General features: G+C 40.1%; 1 protein-coding gene across 7 annotated transcripts in view; it reads right to left on the reverse strand.

The window, feature by feature from the left end:
* The window catches only part of LOC309631148 (uncharacterized protein), a 595,395-nt gene that overhangs the window by 42,148 nt on the left and 527,079 nt on the right, over positions 1-26,168 (reverse strand). For 6 of the 7 annotated variants that reach the window (XR_014246092.1, XR_014246093.1, XR_014246094.1 and 3 more), the window contains exons 1-2: positions 12,597-25,206; positions 12,220-12,485 (exon numbers count right to left, since the gene is read on the reverse strand). Coding sequence is in view for 1 of the 7 variants with exons in the window: in XM_082397251.1 (XP_082253377.1) it covers positions 12,387-12,485; positions 12,597-12,783; positions 25,080-25,207 (414 nt within the window). In the remaining 6 variants the exon portion in view is untranslated. Of the gene's footprint in view, positions 1-12,219; positions 12,486-12,596; positions 25,208-26,168 lie in introns of those variants that run through there. The other variant, XM_082397251.1, reaches the window with a different exon arrangement.

The following is a 26,168-nucleotide window of genomic DNA, read 5'->3' on the forward strand; positions in this document are numbered from 1 at the left end:
TGGGCCTCCCTCCAACCCTTCCTATCCCACCCCTCTAGGTGGACACAAAGCACCGAGCTGATCTCCCTGAGCTCTGCGGCTGCTTCCCACTAGCTATCTACTTTACATTTGGTAGTGTATATATGTCAGTGCTACTCTTTCACTATGGCCCAGCTTACCCTTCCCCCTCCCCATGTCCTCAAGTCCATTCTCTATGTCTGCACCTTTATTCCTGTCCTGCCCGTAGATTCTTCAGAACTTTTTTTTTTTTTTAGATTCCAAATACATGTGTTAGCATACGGGATTTGTTTTTCTAGTTCTGACTTACCTCAGTCTGTATGACTGACTCTAGGTCAATCCACCTCACTACAAATAACTCAATTTCATTTCTTTTTATGGCTGAGTAATATTCCATTGTATATATGTGCCACATCTCTTTATCCATTTATCTGTCAATGGACACTTAGGTTGCTTCTGTGTCCTGGCTATTGTAAATAGTGCTGCAATGAACATTGTGGTACATAACTCTTTGAATAATGGTATTCTCAGGGTATATGCTCACTAGTGGGATTGCTGGGTCATGTGGTAGTTCTATTTTTAGTTTTTTAAGGAACCCTCATACTGTTCTCCATAGTGGCTGTATCAATTTACATTCCCACCAACAGTGCAAGAGGGTTCCCTTTTCTCCACACTCTCTCCAGCATTTATTGTTTGTAGATTATTTGATGATGGCCATTCTGACTGGCGTGAGGTGATACCTCATTGTAGTTTTGATTTGCATTTCTCTAACGATTAGTGATGATGAGCATCGTTTCATGTGTTTGTTGGCAATCCGTATATCTTCTTTGGAGAAATGTCTATTTAGGTCTTCCAACCCATTTTTGGATTGGGTTTTTTGTTTTTTTGATATTGAGCTGCATGAGCTGCTTGTATATTTTGGAGATTAAACTTTTGTCACTTGCTTCGTTTGCAAATATTTTCTCCCATTCTGAGGGTTGTCTTTTCCTCTTGTTTATGGTTTCCTTTGCTGTGCAAAAGCTTTTAAGTTTCACTAGTTCCCATTTGTTAATTTTTGTTTTTATTTCCATTTCTCTAGGAGGTGGGTTAAAAAGGATCTTGCTGTGATTTATCTCATAGAGTGTTCTGCCTATGTTTTCCTCTAAGAGTTTTATAGTGTCTGGCCTTACATTTAGGTCTTTAATCCATTTTGAGTTTATTTTTGTGTATGGTGTTAGGAAGTGTTCTAATTTCATTCTTTTACATGTAGCTGTCCAGTTTTCCCAGCACCATTTATTGAAGAGGCCGTCTTTTCTCCATTGTATATTCTTGCCTCCTTTATCAAAGATAAGATGATCATATGTGCGTGGGTTTATCTCTGGGCTTTCTGTCCTGTTCCATTGATCTATATTTCTGTTTCTGTTCCAGCATCATACTGTCTTGATTACTGTAGCTTTGTAGTATATTCTGAAGTCAGGGAGCCTGATTCCTCCAGCTCTGTTTTTCTTTCTCAAGATGCTTTGGCTATTCAGGGTCTTTCGTGTTTCCATACAAATTACAAAATTTTTTGTTCTAGTTCTGTGAAAAATGCCATTGGTAGCTTGTTAGGGATTGCATTGAATCTGTAGTATGCGTTGTGTAGTACAGTCAATTTCACAATGTTGATTTCTCCAATCCAAGAACATGTATCTCTCCATTTGTTTGTATCATCTTTAATTTCTTTCATCAGTGTCTTATAGTTTTCTGCATACAGGTCTTTTGTCTCCTTAGGTAGGTTTATTCCCAGGTATTTTATTCTTTTTGTTGCAATAGTAAATGGGATTGTTTCCTTAATTTCTCTTTCAGATTTTTCATCATTAGTGTATAGGAATGCAAGAGATTTATGTGCATTAATTTTGTATCCTGCTACTTTACCAAATTCATTCATTAGCTCTAGTAGTTTTCTGGTAGCATCTTTAGGATTCTCTATGTATAGTATCATGTCATTTGCAAACAGTGACAGTTTTACTTCTTCTTTTCCGATTTGGATTCCTTTTATTTCTTTTTCTTCTCTGGTTGCTGTGGCTAAAACTTCCAAAATTGTGTTGAATATAGAGGTGAAAGTGGACATACTTGTTCCTGATCTTAGAGGAAATGCCTTCAGTTTTTCACCATTGAGAATGATGTTTGCTGTGGGTTTACCATATATAGCCTTTATTATGTTGAGGTAGGTTCCCTCTATGCCAACTTTCTGGAGAGTTTTTATCATAAATCGCTGTTGAATTTTGTCGAAAGCTTTTTCTGCATCTGTTGAGATTATCATATGGTTTTTATCTTTCAGTTTGTTAATATGGTATATCACATTGATTTGCATATATTGAAGAATCCTTGCATTCCTGGGATATACCCCACTTGATCATGGTATATTATCCTTTTAATGTGCTGTTAGATTCTGTTTGCTAGTATTCTGTTGAGGATTTTTGCATCTATGTTCATCAGTGATATTGGCCTGTAGTTTTCTTTTTTTGAGACACCTTTGTCTGGTTTTGGTATTAGGGTGATGGTGACCTCATAGAATGAGTTTGGGAGTGTTCATCCCTCTGCTATATTTTGGAAGAGTTTGAGAAGGAAAGGTGTTAGCTCTTCTCTAAATGTTTGATAGAATTCACCTGTGAAGCCATCTGGTACTGGACTTCTGTTTGTTGGAAGATTTTTAATCACAGTCTCAATTTCAGTGTTTGTGATTGGTCTGTTCATATTTTCTATTTCTTCCTGGTTCAGTCTCAGAAGGTTGTACTTTTCTAAGATTTGTCCATTTCTTCCAGGTTGTCCATTTTATTGGCATAGTCGGGCTAATGGTTAATCAATTTTGTTTATCTTCTCAAAGAACCAGGTTTTAGTTTTATTGATCTTTGTTATTGTTTCCTTCATTTCTCTTTATTTCTGATCTGATCTTTATGACTTTTTTCCTTCAGCTAACTTTGGGGGGTTTTTTTGTTCTTCTTTCTCTAATTGCTTTAGGTTTAAGGTTAGGTTGTTTATTTGAGATTTTTCTTGTTTCTTGAGGTAGGATTGTATTGCTATAAACTTCCCTCTTCGAACTGCTTTTGCTGCATCCCATAGGTTTTGGGTTGTCGTGTTTTTATTTTCATTTGTTTCTAGGTATTTTTTGATTTCCTCTTTGATTTCTTCAGTGATCTCTTGGTTATTTAGTACTGTATTGTTTAGCCTCCATGTGTTTGTATTTTTTACAGACTTTTTCCTGTAATTGATATCTAGTCTCATAGCATTGTGGTCAGAAAAAATACTTGATGCAATTCCAATTTTCTTAAATTTACCAGCGCTTGATTTGTGACACAAGATATGACCTATCCTGGAGAATGTTCCATGAGCAATTGAGAAGAAAGTGTATTCTGTTGTTTTTGGATGGAATGACCTATAAATATCAATTAAGTCTATCTGGTCTAATGTGTCTTTTAAAGCTTGTGTTTCCTTATTTATTTTCTTTTTGGATGTTCTGCCCATTTTTGAAAGTGGACAAGTCACCTACTATGATTGTGTTACTGTCGATTTCCCCTTTTATGGCTGTTAGCATTTGCCTTATGTATTGAGGTGCTCCTATGTTGGATGCATAAATATTTACAATTGTTATATCTTCTTCTTGGATTGATCCCTTGATCATTATGTAGTGTCCTTCTTTGTCTCTTGTAATAGTCTTTATTTTAAAGTCTATTTTGTCTGATATGAGAATTGCTACTACAGCTTGTCCTGGACTTGGCCCTCCCATCTCGGATTTCCATTTGCCTGGAATATCTTTTTCCATCCCTTCACTTTCAGTCTGTATTTGTCCCTATGTCTGAAGTGGGCCTCTTGTAGACAGCATATATATGGGTCTTGTTTTTGTATCCATTTAGCCAGTCTGTGTCTTTTGGTTGGAGCATTTAATCCATTCACATTTAAGGTAATTATCAATATGTATGTTCCTATTACCATTTTCCTAATTGTTTGGGTTTGTTATTGTAGGTCTTTTCCTTCTCTTGTGTTTCCTGCCTGGAGAAGTTCTTTTAGCATTTGTTGTAAAGCTGGTTTTGTGGTGCTGAATTCCTTAACTTTTTCTTGTCTATAAGGTTTTTAATTTCTCTGTTGAATCTGAATGAGATTCTTGCTGGGTAGAGTAATCTTGGTTGTAGTTTTTTCCCTTTCATCACTTTAAATGTTCTCTGCCATTCCCTTCTGGCTTGCAGATTTTCTGCTGAAAGATCAGCTGTTAACCTTATGGGGTTTCCCTCGTATATTATTTGTTGCTTTTCCCTTGCTGCTTTTAATATTTTTTCTTTGAATTCAGTTTTCGAAACTTTGATTCATATGTGTCTTGGCATGTTTCTCCTTGGATTTATCCTGTATGGGAGTCTCTGTGCTTCCTCGACTCGACTGACTATTTCCTTTCCCATGTTAGGGAAGTTTTCAAATATAACCTCTTCAAATATTTTCTCAGTCCCTTTCTTTTTCTCTTCTTCTGGGACCCCTATAATAAGAATGTTGGCATTTATTGTTGTCCCAGAGGTCTCTGAGACTGTCCTCAATTCTTTTCATTCTTTTTTCTTTATTCTGCTCTGCAGCAGTTATTTCCACTCTTTTATCTTCCAGGTCACTTATCTGTTCTTCTGCCTCAGTTATTTTGCTATTGATTCCTTCTAGAGAATTTTTAATTTCATTTATTGTGTTGTTCATCATTGTTTGTTTGCTCTTTAGTTCTTCTAGGTCCTTGTTAAACGTTTCTTGTATTTTCTTCATTCTATTTCCAAGATTTTGGATCATCTTTACTATCATTACCCTGAGTACTTTTTCAGGTAGACTACCTATTTCCTCTTCATTTGTTTTGTCTGGTGGGTTTTTACCTTGCTCCTTCAACTGCTGCATATTTCTCTGTCATCTCATTTTGTTTAACTTACTGTGTTTGGGGTCTCCTTTTCACAGGCTGAAGGTTCGTAGTTCCTGTTGTTTTTGGTGTCTGCCCCCAGTGGGTAAGGTTGGTTCAGTGGCTTGTGTAAGCTTCCTGGTGGAGGGGACTGGTGCCTGTGTTCTGGTGGGTGGGGCTGTATCTTGTCTTTTTGGTGGGCAGGGCTGCACCCAGTGGTGTGTTTTGGGGTGTCTGTGAACTTAGTATGACTTTAGGCAGCCTCTCTGCTAATGGGTGGGTTTGTGTTCCTGTCTTGCTAGTTATTTAACATGGGGTGTCCAGTGCTGGAGCTTGCTGCCCATTTGGTTGAGCTGGGTCTTAGTGTTGAGATGAAGATCTCTGGGATAGTTCTTCCCAATTGATATTACTTGGGGCAGGGAGGTTTCTGGTGGTCCAATGTCCTGGACTTGGCCCTCCCACCTCAGAGGCTCAGGTCTGACACCCGGCAGGAGTACCAAGACCCTGCTAGCCACACAGCTCAGAAGAAAAGGAAGAAAGAAAAAAAAACCAAAAACAAAACCCCAAAAAACGAACAGACAGAACCCTAGGACAAACGGTAAAAGCAAACCTATACAGACAAAATCTCACAAAGAAGCATACACATACACACTCACAAAAAGAGAAGGAGAAAAAAATATATATATATAAAAGAAGAGAGCAACCAAACCAATAAACAACTCCACCAATGATAATAAGCACTAAATACTAAACTGAGAAACATAAAACCAGAAACAAATTAGATGCAGAAAGCAAACCGCAAGTCTACAGTTTCTTCTAAAGTCCACTGCCTCATTTTTGGGAACATTCGTTGTCTATTCAGGTATTCTTCAGATGCAGGGTTTATCAAGTTGATTGTGGGGATTTAATCTGCTGCTCCTGAGGCTGCACGGAGAAATTTCCCTTTCTCTTCTTTGTTCACACAGCTCCTGGGGTTCAGCTTTGGTTTTGGCCCTGCCTCTGCGTGTTGACCACCCTCAGGCATCTGTTCCCCGCCCAGACAGGAGGGGTTAAAGCAACAGCTGATTAGGCCTCTCTTGCTCTCTCAGGCTGGGGAGAGGGAGGGGTATGGTAGTCATAATTGGAATGTGGGGCGAGCCTGAGGTGGCAGAGGCTGATGTGACATTGCAACAGCCTGAGGCTCGCCGTGTGTTCTCCCGGGGAAGTTGTCCCTGGATCATGGAACCCTGGCAGTGGCATGCTGCACAGGCTCCCGGGAGGGGAGGTGTGGGTAGTGACCTGTGCTTGCACACAGGCTTCTTGGTGGCTGCAGCAGCAGCGTTAGTGGGTCATGTCCGTCTCTGAGGTCCAAGCTGATAGCTGCATCTCATGCCTGTCTCTGGAGCTCACTTAGGTTGTGCTCTGCCTTCTGTGAGAACACTGAGAAGGAATCCCCTCTCCTTGTGCACCCCGAAACAGAGGTCTCTTGTGTCTCTGGCAGGTCCAGAGTTTTTCAGATTCCCTCCCAGCTAGCTGTGGTGCACTAGCCCCCTTCAGGCTGTCTTCACACAGTCAACCCCAGTCCTCTCCCTGGGGTGTGACCTTCGAAGCCCGAGCCTCAGCTCCCAGCCCCGGCCCGTACCAGTGGGTGAGCAGACAAGCCTCTCGGGCTGGTGAGTGCTGGTCGGCACCGATCCTCTGTGCGGGAATCTCTCCACTTTGCCCTCTGCACCCCTGTTGTTGCACTCTCCTCCATGGCTCTGAAGCTCCCCCGACCCCACCCACCCCTTGTCTCCGCCAGTGAAGGAGATTCCTAGTGTGTGGAAAATTTTCCTCCTTCACAGCTCCCTCCCAGAGGTGCAGGTCCCGTCCCTATTCTTTTGTCTCTGTTTTTTCTTTTTTCTTTTGCCCTACCCAGGTATGTGCAGATTTTCTTGCCTTTTGGGAAGTCTGAGGTCTTCTGTCAGCATTCAGTAGGTGTTCTGTAGGAGTTGTTCCACATGTAGATGTATTTTTGATGTATTTATGGGGAGGAAGGTGATCTCCACGTCTTACTCCTCCGCCATCTTGAAGGTCTCCACCCAAACTCATATTCTTGAAGCAATTATAAGAACTGCCATAGTCATGGTGGTTAAAATTCTGCCCTTTCTTTGCTTGAAACCTTTAATAACTTCTTATTGTTTATCTTAGAAGTCCTAAATATTTTACCACATCACACCCATGATATTACATATTCAGTCTAGTGATATATTTCCATGTGTTATTATAAGAATGAAATGATAAATCCTTCCCTTTCTTCCGCACTCAAGAAAACATAGCAAAATGCAATTCTAGGATGGGAATGCCTGTGAACCCTCTCTTAGAAAAACAACAATTTAGCCAATGAAAGTTTTTTAGAAAATAATTTAAAGTCTCAAGAAATTGTAGTAAAGGAAATAGAGAAACATTCATTCAAGAAAATCTACTAAACCTTAGTTAGAACAGCAAGAACCTGTGGCATTTGTGCTACAATCCAAAACACACAGAAAAATAGGAATAGAAGAGAACTACTTCAACTTAATAGAGAATATCTGCAAGAATCCTACAGGTAACTTTACACTTAATGGTGAATAGTGAATGCTTTCCCCTAAAATCAGAAGCAAGGCAAGGATGTTCACTTGTACCCCTCTTATTCAACATAATACTAAAATTCTAGCAAGTGCAAGAAGGTAAGAAAAGGACATGAAAGGCTTATAGATCAGACATAGCAAATCCCAAGGTATGTGTGTGTGTGTGTGTGTGTGTGTATATATATATATATATATATATACCTTCCTAAAACCTTGTATATATACCTCCTACAACTAATAAATTAGTTCAATAAGGTCTTAGGATGTATGATTAACATACAAAAATCATTTACATTTCTATATATTAGCAATGAATATGTAGGCACCAAAATTAAAAATACACTGTTATTTACAGTCATTTAAAAAAATGGAATACTTAACTGCAAACATAACAATACATGTACAGATATTATAGCTAAAAACTACAAAATGCTGATGAAAGAAATCAAAGATCTAAATAGATCAGGAGTCTGACCATATTCATGTTTATGTTCATGGACTGGAAAACTCAACTAAATGCTGGCAAGGGATGCAGAAAAACTTGGTTACTCATGCATTGCTTATGGGAATGTAAAATGGAACAGTCCCTCTGAAGAATATTGCAGTTTCTTAAAAAACTAAACATGAAACTGCCTATGACTCAGCAATATTCCACTACTGGCCTTTTATCTCAGAGAAGTAAAAATTTATGGTCACACAAAAACTTGTACATGAATGTTTATAGCAGCTTTATTCATAATAGCACCAAACTAGAAACAACCTGAAAGTCCTTCAGTGGGTAAATGATTAAACTGTGGTATATTTATACCATAGAACTGTACATAGCAATAAAAAAGAGATTAAAAAAAGAGATATTGATATACAATAAGCTGGATTATTCTTCAGAAAATTATGATGAGTGAAAAAGGCCAAACCAAATATGATACCATTTACATAACATTCTTGAAATGACAAAGTTATAGGAATGGAGAACAGATTCATGTTTGCCAGGGGTTAAGGAGGAGTCAGTGGTGGGAGGGAAGAGGGTAGGGCTACAAAAGGGCAAAGTGAGGGATACTTCTGGTGGTAGAAATGTTCTGTATCTTGACTATTAATATCAATATCTTGCTTGTGATATTGTACTATAGTTTTGTAAGATGTTACCATTGGTTGAACCTGGGTAAAGGGAACACAGGACCTCTGTATTATTTCTTACAGCTGCATATGAATCTATGATTATCTCAGAAAAACAACTCTATTAAAAATATTTCACCTAATACAGGTATTTAATCAGGGGTCTATAAACTATGAATAAAATTATAACTTTCATTGGTTGGAATTCTAATCATCAAAACTGAGAAAGAATTGAGAAAAGAATCAAAAGTGGAAATGAAAATGAATAAAATTTCTTATAAGATAGTCAAAGATAAAGTAGCACAATTCTTCTTTCTCTTTGTCACTTGCTTGCTATGTGTGTGTGTGTGTGTGTGTGTGTGTGCATGACCTCATGTGTACGTGTGAGTGCACTGTATGAATTGTTTCCAATTAAAAAAATTAAGGAATAGGGGAGAAGAAATAGAAAGTTTGAAATGAGCTTCAAATTGTTACCCCTTGAAGACTAAGGCACTCATTCCCTCAGCTGCTAGGAATGTAGGTTGTTGATTGCTCCCAGCTGTGTCCCTCATCCAGCATTGTCTTTGGCCTAAGGAAGATGCTTCTCCCAAGGTTATGCCTGGGTAAGCCCACATCCAATAACTAGTAGATGCCTGGATTCAGGACAACTCTGAAAGGATAGCACAGCATGAAGTCTCTATCTAGTAATCTTATTCTCCAAGGAATCCAATCTAAGACAAATGATGCCAGGTGTGCTCCTAGAAAGACCAGTGTAAAGTGGGATTCAAGGGCTCCGTCACCTCCCAGCTGGCTGACAATAAAAGCTCCATCACTGATAGCCCTTTGCCTGCCATAGTGGTGCGATTGTGAGCTGGAATGTGATACTAGTGGAAGGAAATGGACTGAGTGGTTCAATAAGGTATTTGTCAGTTATGGAAGTACTGATTGTATGTATTAAGGAATCAGATTACAGGTGCTGAGTGCTATCAATCAATTGGAGAAAGACAATGGCAGACTGGAAATGATTAATCAAAATTTAAGCAGAGGGGCTTCCCTGGTGGCGCAGTGGTTGAGAATCTGCCTGCCAATGCAGGGGACACGGGTTCGAGCCCTGGTCTGGGAAGATCCCACATGCCACGGAGCAACTCGGCCCGTGAGCCACAACTACTGAGCCTGCGCGTCTGGAGCCTGTGCTCCGCAACAAGAGAAGCCGTGATAGTGAGAGGCCCGCGCACCGCGATGAAGAGTGGCCCCTGCTCGCCACAACTAGAGAAAGCCCTCGCACAGAAACGAAGACCCAACACAGCCATAAATAAATAAATAAACCCAAAGTTAAAAAAAAAAAAATTTAAGCAGAAGTGTGAAAGCCCAAGAACCTCCTGGACAGCATAGAGAGACTCTCATCTCCTGAAGTCAAAGGATAAAAAAAGGTGACGGTAGGGTTCAGGATTTAATTACATACGTAGTAGGACTCTAAAGAAGGTTGCCTTTTCAAACCCAGCCATTACTCTATACCAAGTCCTGATTAGGAAGGAATAGAATTCTGAGACTTGGGCTGGGAAAATCTGAGCTTGATACACTCCAGAATATTGAAATCTTAGTTCTCTGAGCACTTAAGCCTCCTAGAAGTGACCTATTCTTTCTTAATATAGACTGGTGAGGGGGGGTACCAACATGCTTTAGAAACTCAGTTATGGCTGTCTCCACAGCAGTATTCCAGGACTGACAATAGGAGATGATGTTACGGAACTGGGCTCTCTAGTAGCATTGAGATGATTGGAACACAAATAATTGAGGACAGCTGGTTCCGATACTTCACTATCAGAAGATAATTGTCACAATTATCATAATAAATGGCAAGGTCAGAATGGCGATCTTGGGCCTGACCCACAAAGTATGGAGATGGTTCAGTGAACATTGTGCTCCAAGGGGCAAAAATATCGATAGATGTGCCACCAACAAGGGTATTGTTTAAACAATCTATAATTGTTTAATCAGAAGGAATCAAGGATGAATGTTCAGAAGGCTGAGCTCAGCCTCCCCAAGAAAAAGTCACAAATCCCTTGCTTAATTTCTGGGCCTGAGCCAATTATAATATCCAGACTCCACTGACTGAGGGAGAGGCTCAGTATAAATGAAGAAGGATCCCAAACACTAAGGCAAGTATAGGTAGAAAGGACTTCCTAGTTCTTACAGAGGAACTTACAGCTATTTAGTCCTATAACCATATACTAGGAAAGGGAAATACCCAGACGTTTTGAGGACAGTTGAACACAGTATCCGAGAGATACTGATACTCAGGAACCCAAAAGGTCATCCTGGCCCCCTGTTAGAGTGGGATCCTGTGACAGCCAGACAATAAATGGGGTTCTGGCACCAGATTTACAAGGAGTAAATCTACTTGGTCCACAGACTTACCTGGTAGACATTTCCATTGTTCCAAAATGTTTAATTTGAAACAACATATTGGTAATGGCAAAACTCTCATGTTGGCTTGTAAGAGCCATTAAAGTGGGGAAGACTAAGTGGAAGTCCTGAAACTAACCCCATCCCAACCAAGATAGCAAATCCAAAGCAATATTTTATCCCAGGGACATGACAAAGATGACTGTCACCTATAAAGACTTAAAGAATGTAGACGTGATGGTCACCATAATGTCCCAATATAATCCACACTTCTGGCCTCTACAGAAACCAGTTGGATCCTGGAGGATCACTGTAGACAACCATAAACTTAAACAAATAGTAGTTCCATTTAGAGCTGATGTGCCAAATGTGATAGCTTAGCTAGAACAGAGTAAAATGACTTTAGGGGCATTTTATGTAGCATTGATATAGTGAATACATTCTTCTATCCATATCAGCAGAGCATTAGAAGCAATTTATATTGACACATCTAGACATAACATTATAATGTCATTTTGGTCCACACCATTTTAATCAGCCCAAATGGGCATGAAGTGGCAGGCACCTGGAGACCTTGATAAGATCCATCATGCTCCAGAAAGTAGGAGATAATCCCTACAAATACTCAGTGAAGATTTTTAAGAGTTCAGTGGTCTGGGACATGCTAGAATATTCCCTCCAAAGTAAAGGAGATAGTAGTGCATCTTATAACACCCAATTTAAAAAAAAAACACTCGCAACACAATGGCACAACACTGTATCCACAGTTGGGAACACTGCTGTGACCCACTTAGAGAGTGACATGGAAAATGCCCAGATTTCAGTGGGTAGTAGACGCAGAAAGAGAAAGGGCTCTGTCTCTGGGATGTGCACAGCCCTGTCACTTGTTTCCTATAAACAGGCAGGTGTTTGTATGAGATAAGATGCTCTGTGAGGTTTATGGCAAGCAACCCAAAGGTTCTGGAAGAAGTCCATGCCACCTGAAGCCCAGAACTATATACCATTTAAAAACCCATTCCTGATGTGTTATTAGGTCCTGGTATTATCTGGTCATGAGACATCAAGGGACCATACTGCCAGAGCCATATATCATGAGTTGGCTTTTGCCAGATCCATCAAGTCATAAGAAGTGGGCCAGCAGCACTTCGTTTCAAGATAGAAATGGTACATTCATGATTAACATGAGCGGAACCAAAAGGCACAAGTAAGCTGCATGAGCAGGTGACAGAGTCATCTACCCCCATTGCACTGGCTCCTTACCCTCAGATACTCTGGTCACGCAAGAAGTCCTGTAGGAGTAGCTGATAGAGGAGGAAAGTGGCGGCGTTTGGTTTGAAGATGGTTCAACTCAGTGTGTGCAAGCTGAAAATGAACTGCTTCTGATCCCACTGAGGGATGATCTTGAAAGGTAGCAGTGAGGGAAATCCTCATGATAAACAGTTTTCAGTGGTGGATCTTGTCACTGACATTGTGTGAAAAAAGAAGTGGCCCAAGGTAACAAAACATATGGCTCCTTGTTCCAGGTCCTAGAAGAAGAAAGATTAGAAGATTGGAGACAGGAAGGTCTGAGGTAGGGTAGATAGACATGGGAGTGGGCATGAAGTGTGAATATCTTTATAGCTCTTGTTAACACCTACCAAAAAACATCCACCAAAGAAGGGCCACTGAACCACGAAGCAGACAGTCTCTCTCCTCAGTCCTGGCACAATGAGCGTGTGAGTGGAGTAGCCACGGTAGCAGAAATAGAGGCTACACATAAGGCCAATGGTGTGGACTCTCACCCGGTAGGGCTCACGTAGACTTTGCCTCTGTCTAATGTTCAACCTGTCAGCAACAGAGGCCAGTGTTAAACTCTGGTTACGGCACCATCCGTCAATTACAATCAGCTACTTGGTGGCGGGTTGATTACATTGAACTCCTTTCACTCTGCCAGAAGGCAGCAATTCATCTTTACCTAGATTATCACATATTTGCCCTTCCTGCCCACAGGAGCTTGGCCAGCACCACTATCTGAGGGCTTGGAGATTGTTTGAGCTACTGACATCGGTTTTCACAAAATATTGCCTCAACAGAAAGGACCCACAAAGCAGTGAAGAGGTACAGATGTAGACACTGACTATGGAATCCGCTGGTCCCATCACATACTGCATCACTCGGAAGCTGCCAGCATGATGCAGTGTGAAAATATCTTTTGAAGATGCACATAGAGTGCGAATTTGAAGATGATACTTTGAATGGCATAGTGTCCTTCAGGACAGGACATATACCCCAAATCAGTGACGATTTTAAGGTGCTGGGCCTTTAATAGGTAGAAAACATGAGTCTAGGAACCTAGGGCTAGAAGTATGAGAAAGCCTGCTTGTCATCATTCCCATTCTACCCATGGGAGGGGTTGGTGTTTCCTGCCCCAAATCCTTCATCTCTTGTGGATCTAGAGTTCCTTGTTCCCAGGGGGGAAATGTTTCCATTATGGCATACTTTTACTACAAAGAGAGAAATCACAATTAGGTGAATATTTCAAGATTTTTAAATGACTGCTCAAGGCTACTTCACTTTATCCATTAATGAAACTATTTGATTCTCCCTCCAGCTCCCAAAATGTAAAATAACCATTAACCATAGTGAATATTATTGAGAAAAATTCTGAAAAATTATTCACCCTAGTACCCAATTTCTAGGAAAGATCCTAGCATATCATAGATTCTCAGTGTTTGATGAATGGATGGGTAAATGAATGAATCTTTGGCAGCAAATGTGAAGCAACTGAAAAATACAAATATAGAATTGTGTGATGAAGTCTTTTGGAATCTTGAACTTATACTAGAGCTAAAAAACACGGGTTGCTACTTCATGATGATGAAAAATAATTACTTCAGTAATAAGAGCCAGCATTACAACTGAACTTTTGGCTTAAAAATGCTCAACCCATTAAATGTCCTCATATCATGTTGTAAAAGTATAAAGAAATGAGATAGATGTTAAAGGTATTGCTGTAATAAATTGACATTTGGTGATATTATAAGAAGTAAGGACAAAAGAAGTAGAAACCCTCATAATATAATAGGTATGTGACCATCACTTGGGCTTTAGTGAACACAGTGTTCTTGATTTAAAAATTGTATAGTGTGTATTTCTTTTTTCATAGTACTCCAGACAAGGCTTACCGGTTTTTCTTCTAAAAGATATAAAGTTAAACTAAGTATTTACTATGACTATCAGGATCTTTAACTGAAATTCTAAATCTTGCCCATTTCTTGTAGAAAAAATAAAATGGTAAAATTTTTATTTTAATTAGTTATCCTCTATGTGTGGAGACATCCTACTACACTGTGTCTATTAGTGTTTACTTATTTATTTAATAAATATTTAAGTCGCACTTACTAAGTAAGTAGCATTTAGCACTTGCCAAAATGAATCCATGTAATTCTCATAGCATTATGTGGATCATTTTCTCCACTTTACAGAGAGAGAACTGGAAATGCAGAGAGATTAAGTGCCCAAGGTCGCAAGGTATATAGTAAGTGGGAGCTGGGACTTGAACCCAGACAGTCTCCTGAGGCCATGCTCTTTTTTTTTTTTTTTTTTTTAAAGATTTATTGATTGATTGATTGCTATGTTGGGTCTTCGTTTCTGTGCGAGGGCTTCCTCTAGTTGCGGCAAGCGGGGGCCACTCTTCATCGCGGTGCGCGGGCCTCTCACTGTCGTGGCCTCTCTTGTTGTGGAGCACAGGCTCCAGACGCGCAGGCTCAGTAGTTGTGGCTCACGGGCCTAATTGCTCCGCGGCATGTGGGATCTTCCCAGACGAGGGCTTGAACCCGTGTCCCCTGCATTGGCAGGCAGATTCTCAACCACTGCGCCGCCAGGGAAGCCCCGGCCATGCTCTTTAAGACTACGGTGTATTTCCTCTCTAAGTATCTGCTCCCAGGGTAAACATGAATGAATTACACAAATAATTAAGTGGTCGAGAACTTCATGTTGTTCTCCCTCTGAAGCATCCATTATTTTAACTACTTTTGTCAATACGCTCAGTAAGAGTTCCACTTCTAGCCTATGGTTGAGTATGTGTACCTGCTGGCGGGAAGAGAGAAGAAAGGAACTGAGGGAGGGCGAGAAAGAGAAGAGAATTAGGGACTCCTGCACCGAGCACCTCTCGACCCATATCCACACCCCATTCTTAATGGAAAATAGCAAGAAATACCCTCATTCACCGAGTGTGTACATACCTGGTACTGTGCTCACCCTATACATTCAAGTTCATTATCTCTTTAGTCTCACAAAAATTCTGCAAGGTAAGGACTGCTATCCTCCCATTTTATAAAGAAGATAATTGGTGCTGTGAGAGCATGAGCAACTCCTGTAGTCACCCAGGTGTGTCTAACTTCAAAGCTACTATGTCTGCTCATAGCGGCTGCCACCTACACCACTGAGAAAATTGATTTGACTGCGTTTTTTGTTAACTGTCTCTTTGCGGCTCAGCCCAACTTTTGCTGGAGTCATGCTTTGGTTTGGTTCCCTTTTGCTCTGTGGCTTTGGCATTTTCCCTAAACAAGCCCTATTTATTCCATCCATATGGCAGTTTTCATTTGACGCCACACAGTTTGCAATCTTAGAGGGTGGTTCGTGTTTGCTTTTTCAGTTTACTCTAATAGGTCAGGTCTCTGATAGCCACTGTTCAGTCCTCCAGGTAGGGGAATAATCAAGGAGCTTTGGGGAAAACACAGGTTCTCACCATCGGCGTCTGTGACCTTGGCCACTTCCTGCGTGATGAGAACGTAGGGCTGGATTTGATAATGAAGAGTCTTCTGTGTGTTCTCTCATTATTTATGCCACATCTGCCTCTCAGCATTTGTGTCAATGAGTCGCTGTAATTACAGCCTTTGAATAATTCCCTCCGTTTTGCAAGACATCCCCGACTGTGTAAGTGCTACATCAGAGAAAAACATTACATCCTTGGGGCACCACCAGGCAGCAAGGTCCACTCTTTTTTTTTTTTTTAACATTTTTATTTATTTATTTATTTATTTATTTATTTATTTATTTATTTGGCTGTGTTGGGTCTTCATTTCTGTGCAAGGGCTTTCTCCAGTTGCGGCGAGCGGGGGCCACTCTTCATGGCAGTGCGCGGGCCTCTCACTATCGCGGCCTCTCTTGTTGCGGAGCACAAGCTCCAGACGCGCAGGCTCAGTAGTTGTGGCTCACGGGCCTAGTTGCTCTGCGGCATGTGGGATCTTCCCAGACCAGGGCTCGAACCCATGTCCCCTGCATTGGCAGGCAGATCCTCAACCACTGCGCCACCAGGGAAGCCCCCACTCTTTCCTTAGATGTAGTTATCAGCCAAGTCCAATGATGTGGCTCTGTTCCCACTCCCCCAGACTGAAACTGAGATGTAAGGAGCTCTCTGACTGTAAAGCCACAAAGGATAAGAATTCCTTTTTCTATGCGAAAGCCAAAATCTGGACCCAGAATCTTGCTTTAAGATGACTTACAGAATAATCAATGAAGCTGTCCGTGGAAGGGAGGTGGGGGGGAGTGAGCTGGGGAAAATCAGCCTGCACTCTCTCTCCTCTCTCGTTCCCCGACCTGGACGAACAAGTAACTCCCTACCATCTAGTGAGATGTTGAGATTTTGTAAGGCAAATATCTGGGTTAATGACGTATGAAAAGAATTCCTGAAAGAGTGAAAATTAAACAAAAGAGTACCCTAAAGGTGACAAAAGTTCTGTGTATGTTTTCAGCTCCTTCTATTTCTCCATTGCTCCTTTCTACTACATTACAGAAGGGACAGGACCTTGCATCTTAGGGTTTTTTTTCCTGCTTCATGGTATGGGTGTTCAGTGGCTGAAACATCATTAATAATTTCTATTTGTGACTCACTAGGAGAAGTAGGAGACACTGTAAGTAAGCTTTTATTTAACTATGTTTTTTTTTTTCCAAGAAAAATACAAGTTCCCATTTGTACCCCTCGCACTGTATTAAAGCAAAGATTGCAAAAACCAAACAGGGACCCAAAGAAATGGGAAAGGAGGAAAATGCTATTTTCTGAGATATCCAGAGAGAACGTTTTCCTTATTGCTACCATGGGAGCAACATTTGCCTCTCTTACTCTAAGGTCAGCAGGCTGACTCTCCACGTGATTTAAAATAATACAGAGACTAACTGTGCATGAACGTCCATCCTTCACTTCCGCGCTGTCTTGGGTCCACAAGGTTAAGGCATTGCCTCTAAAATGTCATAGTGAAAATTCTACCTAGGAGGATTCACAGACTAATTCCTCCACTTCCAGTAATATGGGTAATTTCTGTGATTTTCCAAAGCAAAATACTCTCTCAAAATAAAGTCTATGGTATAACCCTAAAATTACAAAATAAAGAGGAATGGAGATGCTCTGTTGGCAAAGGAAAGATAGGACTGGAGTGTTCTCAGTTACTCTGAAGAAATACTTCCCAGCAGTGACCCTGAGACCCACCCATGAGACTTTACACCTCTGTGGAACATTCTTCGAAAAGCACTCAATTATTAATCAGATTTTAAAAAGGACGCCTGAGCCCTGTGGAGATGCAAACTAACTGGTTATCTTGTGATGACATGAAAAGTCAGGTATGAAGGAAGGATGCATGGGCAGTGGGAGCCACGATGGGGTAACTGGAGTTGGTAATTGGAGTTCAACCATCAACGCTAGTGTTAGCAGTGGAATTTCACTTAATTAATGTCATGGGGTCCTTAAGTGTTTCCAGCTCTTTAATGTCACATCCAAGTTTTGGACAAAGATCTCTGGCCTACCTGTGATCATCTTCTTGGGGTTCCATGTGGTTTTTTTCGATGTGCTATGCTTGGAGAAATTGAGAAAACAATGCAAAGAGCCTATACACTGGAAAGTATATTATAGAGCAGTTTGAATGTGAGTTTATCACACTATCAGGATACATATACCTCACTCACAGAGAAGCAGAAAATCAAGAGAGAGCTAAGACTTTAGGTCATACCCAGAGAACTTTATGATTGAGATAAGAATAAAACCTCAACCAGAGTTCCCCAAACCCTAAGCAACTCACAGCATAGGCCTGAAGTCTAAAGACCAAAATCTCTATTTGTTCAGTAAAGGATAACAGTAAACATTTAAATTACTAGTAAATGAAAATAGCGAATGACTTTTTTTTTTTTTCAAAATTGGCTTAGCTTTCCTTGTTTGGAGCTGACAAAACTTCTTTGTGATCATCCTGTTTTAGACAAGAATTATTTTTCATGGTTAAAAAACAAAAACTGTTTGAACTGGGGCAGTGTTGACAAGAGTTGCTCCAAGCAATTTTGTATAATAGAATTTCACAGTAAAAAATTAACTGCAAACCACTGACCTGGCCCACTGTCTTTCTCAATACTACAGTTTTGCTGCTGAAAAAGAGGGTTTGCTATTCAAGAATGCAAAAGTGGGATTCAAGAATCAAGCCTTTTCATCTCTCATGGGATATTGTCCTTTATCAGAGCATTCTTGGTGGATAAATATGTAAATTATTATGCAAAGCAGGATGGAGTAATTAAAATTGACAGTTGCCCTATTTAAAAAAAATTAAAATGTGGAAGGCTTGAAAATGTGTCTGCTGACAACAAAGGAATTTCTGGTGAAGATCAACATTATTTGGTATCATTTTCATATATTTTTCAAGCAGATGAATTCTTCTTGCTTTTACTTTCTAGTTTGAATTTTTTTTTCCACCACGGTATTTGACAAAAATAGTTTCAATGGGATTATTATTTAAATTTTAGTTGATATATATATCAGAGAAAGTACGGAGTATTTTCTTTACTACTCTCCTAACAACTGTAAATCTGCTGTGTTGGAATTTTAATAAAGAACGTCTACAGCTAGCAATTATTTACAAAAGAATTAACTGCTGTATTTGAGAGAGCACACTATTACAATTTGCTATGGAGGGGCCACCAAGTCACCTGGTTTTTTTTACCTGCACTCATGCACTGCCTTTCCTGCCATGACAACAGGTAAGATGACCCTGCTCTTATCCACAACAAACCCTCCACTTAGGCTCTGGATCCCTTTGCCTCAAAATTTCTCTTGGTCTTTGCTCTGCCAACATTCCCTTTTTCCTTTGGTATCATTTCTTTCTCCTCACTTTCTGGATCATTCCCACTATCATGAATCTAATACCACTCATCTTAAAACAAACAAAACACTGCCGTGACTCCAAACCATTACCACACTTTTCCACTTCCCTCCATAGCAAGACCCCTAGCTATAAGGTTCTATCTATAGTTGCCGTTTCCACTTCTTTACCCCCTGTTCTCTCCTCGATCCAATCCAAATCGAGCCCAGTGTCATGGCTCAATTTATTAAGGTCTCCAAGGACCCACATCTTGCTAAAGCTACTGGTTAATTTTTGTCTTCCTCTTATCTGATTTCTTAGCAGCTCTTGATGTTCTCTTCTTCAACACATTCTTCTCTAGGCTTAGAGGAAGCCTTGTTTTCCTTCAACTTCAGGGTCGTTCCCAGCTGTCTAAACACTGCTGTCCCCAGACATCTCCTCTATAGCTACACTAACTCCCTAAGTGATTTAATCTAGCATCATGGCTTTGAAAATGATCTCTATAATTCTCAAATGAATATTTCTAACTCTGACTTCTTTGTTGAATTCCAGAATCATACTTAACTGCCTACTTTACACATCAGTTGGAAGTCCACTAGTCACCAAAAATTTAAAATAGAGCCAATAACCAATGGTTCCTCATCTCCAATACAAATCCCAGAATCCTCAGCATACCAAGGCTTCAACATTTAAGTAAATGGTAATACTATCTGTCTAGCTACTAGGGTCAAGATCCTATCTCTAATTTGTCAATTTCTTTCCATGCCACATCTAATTCATCAGTATAACTTGTTGCTCCAAGGACAGTATTTGCCTTGAATTTGAACTCTCCTGCTACAACCAGAGTCAAAAATACCATCTCTAACCTGGCCATCTGTAACAGTTTTCATGACCACAGTCTTTCCACCTCATTGTAATCAGAGTAATCTTTTATTTATTTATTTTTACCCTACATCAACTGGCACTTGTCTACCTCTCAAGCCCATCCCCCTGTACTCTCTCCCATGTCTGTTACTCTTCAGCCACAGTAGCTTGGAATATTTATTCCCCAGCACACGACTGCAACTTCACCATATTCAGGTATCAAAGTAAATGTCACCTCCTCAGAGAAAATTTCCTAGACCAATGCGGCTAAGTAAGAACTTCTGCATGCTCCCCACTTTCCAGCCAGTTTCTTTCACATTATTTCATTTCATTTGTGGCACTTAACATTACCATGGGGTACACTTTTTAATATTTCATTTCATTTTATTCTTCCATTGTCTATCTCCTCATATACAAGTCTCTGCTTGGAAGCAGAGACTTTGTTTTGCTTTTTGAAATCTAGACTTGTTCCTAGCACGTAAAATGTACTCAATAAATATGTGGTAAAGGACATTGACTGACTTATTCAACAGGAATTTCACCTCTGTAGTTGTGTCTTTTGTACTGAATAAAGTCTACGAAGGCTTACTAAACCAAAGATGGTAATTAGATTCTTTGTGTGTGTGTATGTGTAATTCCAAGCAGAGCTAGAGAGAAGTGTTTTTAAGTAAGTGCAATCTTTAGAAACCAATTTTAAAATGTCCTAACATATGTAAGTGAGATCTTGACATGATGTTTATCTATATAATAAATGAAGGTGAACTAAATAGATGAATGAAAAAAATGAAACAGCTCTTACTAAATTTAAGAGATGTTGGATGCAGTAAATAGCAACTCAATTCAATAACGTACTACATTCTTGGTGTTTATGTCACGTGAGCATGGGTCATGTGGCAGATGTTGAATGAATACATATTTGTCTGGTAGGTGACAACATGCTCCTAGTGAGCACATTGCCTTTTCCTCTTCTATTCTCACCCTTCTCAAAGTACATACTTTGTACAAAATGTTTCTGATTTGCATTCTGTCACCAACAGTTAGAGAATCCAGTCGGTACAGATGGTGCCAAGCAATATATCCTATTGCTATAAGATAAGCCATTATTACTCAAGATATATTACAAGAACTCAGTACCCTGAGAGAATTCAGAGAAAAATACCTACCACCTACCAAGAATGACCATAGAAAAATGGTAAACAGTCATGTTTTGCTTAAACTTGTTCAGCTCCTTATAAAATACAATTATAAACCTAACTGTGTCTGTACTATTATGGGGTGAGGTAGGCATATATATAAACACACACATATATATACATATATATGTATTTTTTTAAAACCAGGACACATTCTCCTATGGCACTATTGAATTGGAGACAAACCTCAAAAGGTGTTTACTGTTTCTAGGAGAAGCAAAGAATTTTAGAAGGTAAAGGATGGATTTTCAATGTTTCTTGAACCAGTTTTCAGGGACAAAATTGGACCCATTTATCCACATTATGTTGAAACATCTCTTTCTTGAAGGTTTTCCCTTGTGCTTATTTTTTTCTCTCTTTTCTGTCAATACTGCTGACTAATCCTGCCGTTTTACGAGAATCAGTTTTTAATTGCAAGAAAGAGGCAGAAAACAAGACCACTCACAGGAAGCATGGGTGAGGGATCCATCCTATAAGCATTTTGCAGAGTACTGAAACTCACGTGGTTCTCTTTGCAACAGCAAAGCCCACACGTGGACTACAGAGCTGAGTTAGGATCCATTATGCCTGGTGATTGAATAATCCTAACAGTCATAAAATGGTGGCTATTTTAATTTTCTCCTCTTCCTCCATGTGGATAAACTAAGGCATATCAAGTGCGGGGATAGGCTACTAAGCATGGTAAAATCAGTTCCTGGGCAAACCAACACCACCTACTTTTTAAGTAGAAAGGTCAACCTGTTAATCACCTTCATGTTAAGCCCTTTGCTGTAAGTGAACAAATAATACAAGCATGTGTTGTGTAGGCTAGAGGTCTTCCAGGTGCTGTGCAGGACATAGAGGCGGCAGAAGACAAAGTCTACTCTCGCAAGGACTTCAACTTGGAGGGTAGGAGGCGGGTGGAGAAGAGGCACATATTTAAACAATAAGAATGAATATTTATGAATCATTTTAGAGTTTTGAAAGCATTTCTGCTTATGTTATCTCATGAAAACATGAAGAACACAAGACATTACCCAATTAAGAGCTAAACTCCGTGATACAGGCAGTATATTTTAAAATGATCACGGAGGTAGAGAATGAACTGAGGTTGAGAATAAATAGAAAATGAAGTAGTTGGGGGATATGGGACTTAAGCATTGTAGGCAGGAACCCTGACTATGCATTCAAAGCTGAGAGAAGGGTATGGTGACTCACGGCAGGTGCAGCATAACATTAAGACGTCACACGATGCTAAGCAGTACTGTCAATGGTGAAAAGTGACTTAGAAGGATCTCTCAACTCTGAAGGTGAAGAGAGCTTGGGATCAACATTGATCGTGATGGTGAGGATTAAAATGGCATGCAACTGTATGGAGAAATCTATGCTGGTTTTTTTACACAAAATACTGTTTGTATTCTTGTTAAAGTGTATGTTTCTTCCCAAGTAAGTTGGCATCTGAATACTTGGTATGTCTTAAAATGGAAGACATCTTATAATTGAAGAAATATGGAATATTTGTTAATTCAAAATAACTAATTTAATCCAACTTCATGCTTTTTCAGTTCTGCACACTGAAGCATCCACCAGATTCTGAATGATATGTTTGATTTTTCTGATACACTGTTTACTGCTCTTGAAAAGAATACCCATATACTCTAAAGGTAAATGTTGGCAGTAGCATGGCCCCCTTGGGAGGGAAACTCTGGTTACGTGATGGGTGTATCTGAACTAGGGATACCCCCAAGGGGCCCAGAGGGTCAGGTTCACACTCTGCTTTGGCTTTATTTTCCATTGCCTTTGGTTGTCCTTCAACAGTAACCATGGTTTACTTGGGTGGCTATATTTTCCACATTAAGCTACAGACTCATTGCTTATGCTATCGTATTTGAAAAGAAGTGACATTTTTTTTTTTCTTTTTTGGCCATGCCACACAGCACGCAGGATCTTATTTCCCCAGCCAGGGATTGAACCCATGCCCCCTGCAGTGGAAGCATGGAGTCTTAACTACTGGACCACCAGGGAAGGCCGAAGTGACATTTGCCACATTCAAATCTTTTCCTCAAAAGCAGATGCAAACATCTGAAAACAAACCATCGTATATTTTTATTATAATTTGTAGTAACAGAAAAATAGCCTCAACTGCATGGTTAATGAAAAATACATAGTGAGTCTTCTGGTGAAAACAGGGTATTGGGTCATTCCTCAGAGGATTTGGGAAATATTTTAGAGCTAGACTTTATCTATTTAAATTTAGAGTGGAATGTGTTGAATTTAGTTTAGCATGGGAGGGAATCCTAAGCAGAAATTTGGCATTCCTAAGAAAAGAGGAGAATAAATCAATGTTAGGTGTATTCTGCCAATGGTGTGCAGTATAATTACCTCTCTATTTCCCTTTTGTCATAAATAAGTCATGGTTGTGTCTGCCTTTACGTGCCTGTGCTGTTTGTGTGCTATAGCGAGTAGTAATTCTGAGGATGCACAGCTGAAATCAGGCACACAAGACACCAGGCACAGCGTACAACAGGAAATGATCAATTAATTATGTGTCTTTTACCACTTAATTCCACAACAAAATTAGCAACTAGCACCCCCATTTTACAGAGAGGACGCTAAGGCCCAGGAGCTAAAATATCTTGTTTTCGATGACGTGACCAGTGAGTGGCAGAACTGAGATTTAAGTACAGTAGGCTCTCTCCAGGGCCAAGACTCACAGACCTCAGAGAATAGATTTCAAAGTCTGTGGGATCCACTCTGAGAAAAGCTGTGTTATTACACACACCTCGACTGTATCATAATTAAATATTTATTTTTCTATTTCAGCCTCTAAACTCCTAGGTCCTTGAGGGCTAGGCATTCTGGTTCTTTGTATCTCTAGAGTTCAGTACAGCATTGTTGAATTAAAACATTAAAGTGGTCTATCAGAGAGTTCCTCTAGATTTCCATGGAAAAAGATTCATTACCCTCTTCTAAGCAGATGAGAAAACAACCAAGGCATAATAAATAAACAGAACACAATGTAATTAAGAGTCAGTGACTCAAAGTCTATAAGACGAGAGGATGTTCTATGGTGGAGAGATGTGTTGTCTTCCTAGGGACACTAGCACCAAATGCTTCTTCGACTATTTGAGCCTTGAGTGGATCTTCTTCCCAGGAGGAAGTAACACGGTGATAAATATCTCCCCCAACCCCTCCTCAATCTACTCTCCACTTTCTCAAGCACACTTCCTGACATGAAAAGAACACTCAGTAATATTTCTTAAATGAATAAATGAATGTAATAATGAAACAGATGATACACCAACCAGTACGTTAACCACATGGAATTGGCACCCAGCATCTGAGAGCAGAACCTGTGGATCACGCACCCATGGGCTGTCACAGTCTAGGGTGCACACTTGAGTGACCTCTGGGTCATTTTGGAAACCTCATGGGTGGACCACATGGGTCAGTATGGCAGTCGTGAGCAGATGGCCCTGGTCTAGTCTGTGGGGTCAACACAAGTGTCCCAACATGTCCACCCAGTGGGCACAAGGCCAAAGTCAAATCATTGGAAGTTCTTTCATGAGGAAGCCTGGATGCCGAGGAACTTATGTTATTTTCTGGATTTCACGTAGAGAGTCCTGAGAGGTGTGATATACTCTCAGAGACAGCTCAGGCCTTTTGTTTTATGGTTGCTTCCAGCATTATAATTACTAAAAAAGAATTTTACAATTACAAAAAGTAAATTCTACCATGTGAAAAATTCTATTGTCTGCCTCCAGTGACATTACAGAAATGAAATCTACTCCCTTTCCTTGCTTAGAGTTCTGCACACGAGGCTAGACGGATGTGACAGATATTGTAATATGAACAGAATTTTTCTCTTAGCAAGCCCCCTGGAAACCTGTCTCCTGCAACTTGCCTTGGTAAGTAGAGCTCTCGAGACAGTTCTCTGAAAGAACAAAACCCAAAAAGGTTTCAAAACAGAAAATTATAGTCGTCTCACCAAACCAGTCTTCTCCAAACTTCCCTTCTGCCCTGCCCTGTTGTCCTAGGCTCAGAATCCAGCTTCAGCAAAGTCAGAATCCTGAAGCTTACCTGAGCAGGTGTGGTGATGCTCCAAACTCTGTATTCCTGGAAATAAAGAAAAGAGGCACACTTTGTCCATTTTTCATTCTTAAATCCCTGTGTTGTATTTAGGAGAACTAATATTTCTTCCCAGTGAATTAACTGTCCTCTTTTGTCACGCATTTAGCAAAGCTCCTGGGTAGGTATCACAGCTCTGGAAAGAAGTCATTGTAAATATTATTCTTTTGTCTTTGATTATTATTATTCTTTTGTATTTGATGTGCTTAATCCTTTGCCTAAATAGAAAACAAGTTACTTTCCCAAGCTCTCCCATCCTTTTCAGATGGCCTAGGAATAGTGAGGAGGGTCTGGCTGAGGTGTGGGGAAGCAGATCTCTAGACCAAATTGGGAAGGCTGAGCTCAGCCCAGGACTTTTGTGTTTTGTGAGCGCTGAGGGTGAAAATACTCCCTGTAAACTTAGAGAAAAGTCCTTCAGTCATTCCTGAAGACTTTCTCACCAGAAGTGTTTGTAGCTTCCGTTAAAGCAATTTATGTGCATGCAATAAACTGTCCTTTTTAGTGGAGAATTTCAGAAGCTTGATTACTTTTTTTTTAAAAGTCTTTATTGAATTTGTTACAACGCTGCTTCTGTTTTATGTTTTGGTTTTTTGGCTGTGAGGCATGTGGGATCTTAGCTCCCTGACCAGGGATGGAACCCGCACCCACTGCACCGGAAGGAGAACTCCTAACTACTGGACCGCCAGGGAAGTCCCTTGATTACTTTTAATAATCCAAACAAGGTTAAATGCATTGGGAATCTTTTGTCCTCAACTCACCTTGATTTGTGTTTGAAAGGTATTAAGTGGGGCCGAATGACAGATAAAACTGATCCTTGCTTCCCTGTAAGATGGGCTCAGTCTTCACACATGTGAAGCTTTCAGCGCGTACTACGCACCCCTCCCCAGGCCCCTCCGATCTCTAGACACTAGGAAGGCACAGTCGCTATTTCACACGCTTTTATCTTTGA

This window comes from Balaenoptera borealis (genome assembly GCF_965194805.1).
Source record: "Balaenoptera borealis genome assembly, chromosome: 6".
Classification (NCBI taxonomy): domain Eukaryota; kingdom Metazoa; phylum Chordata; class Mammalia; order Artiodactyla; family Balaenopteridae; genus Balaenoptera; species Balaenoptera borealis.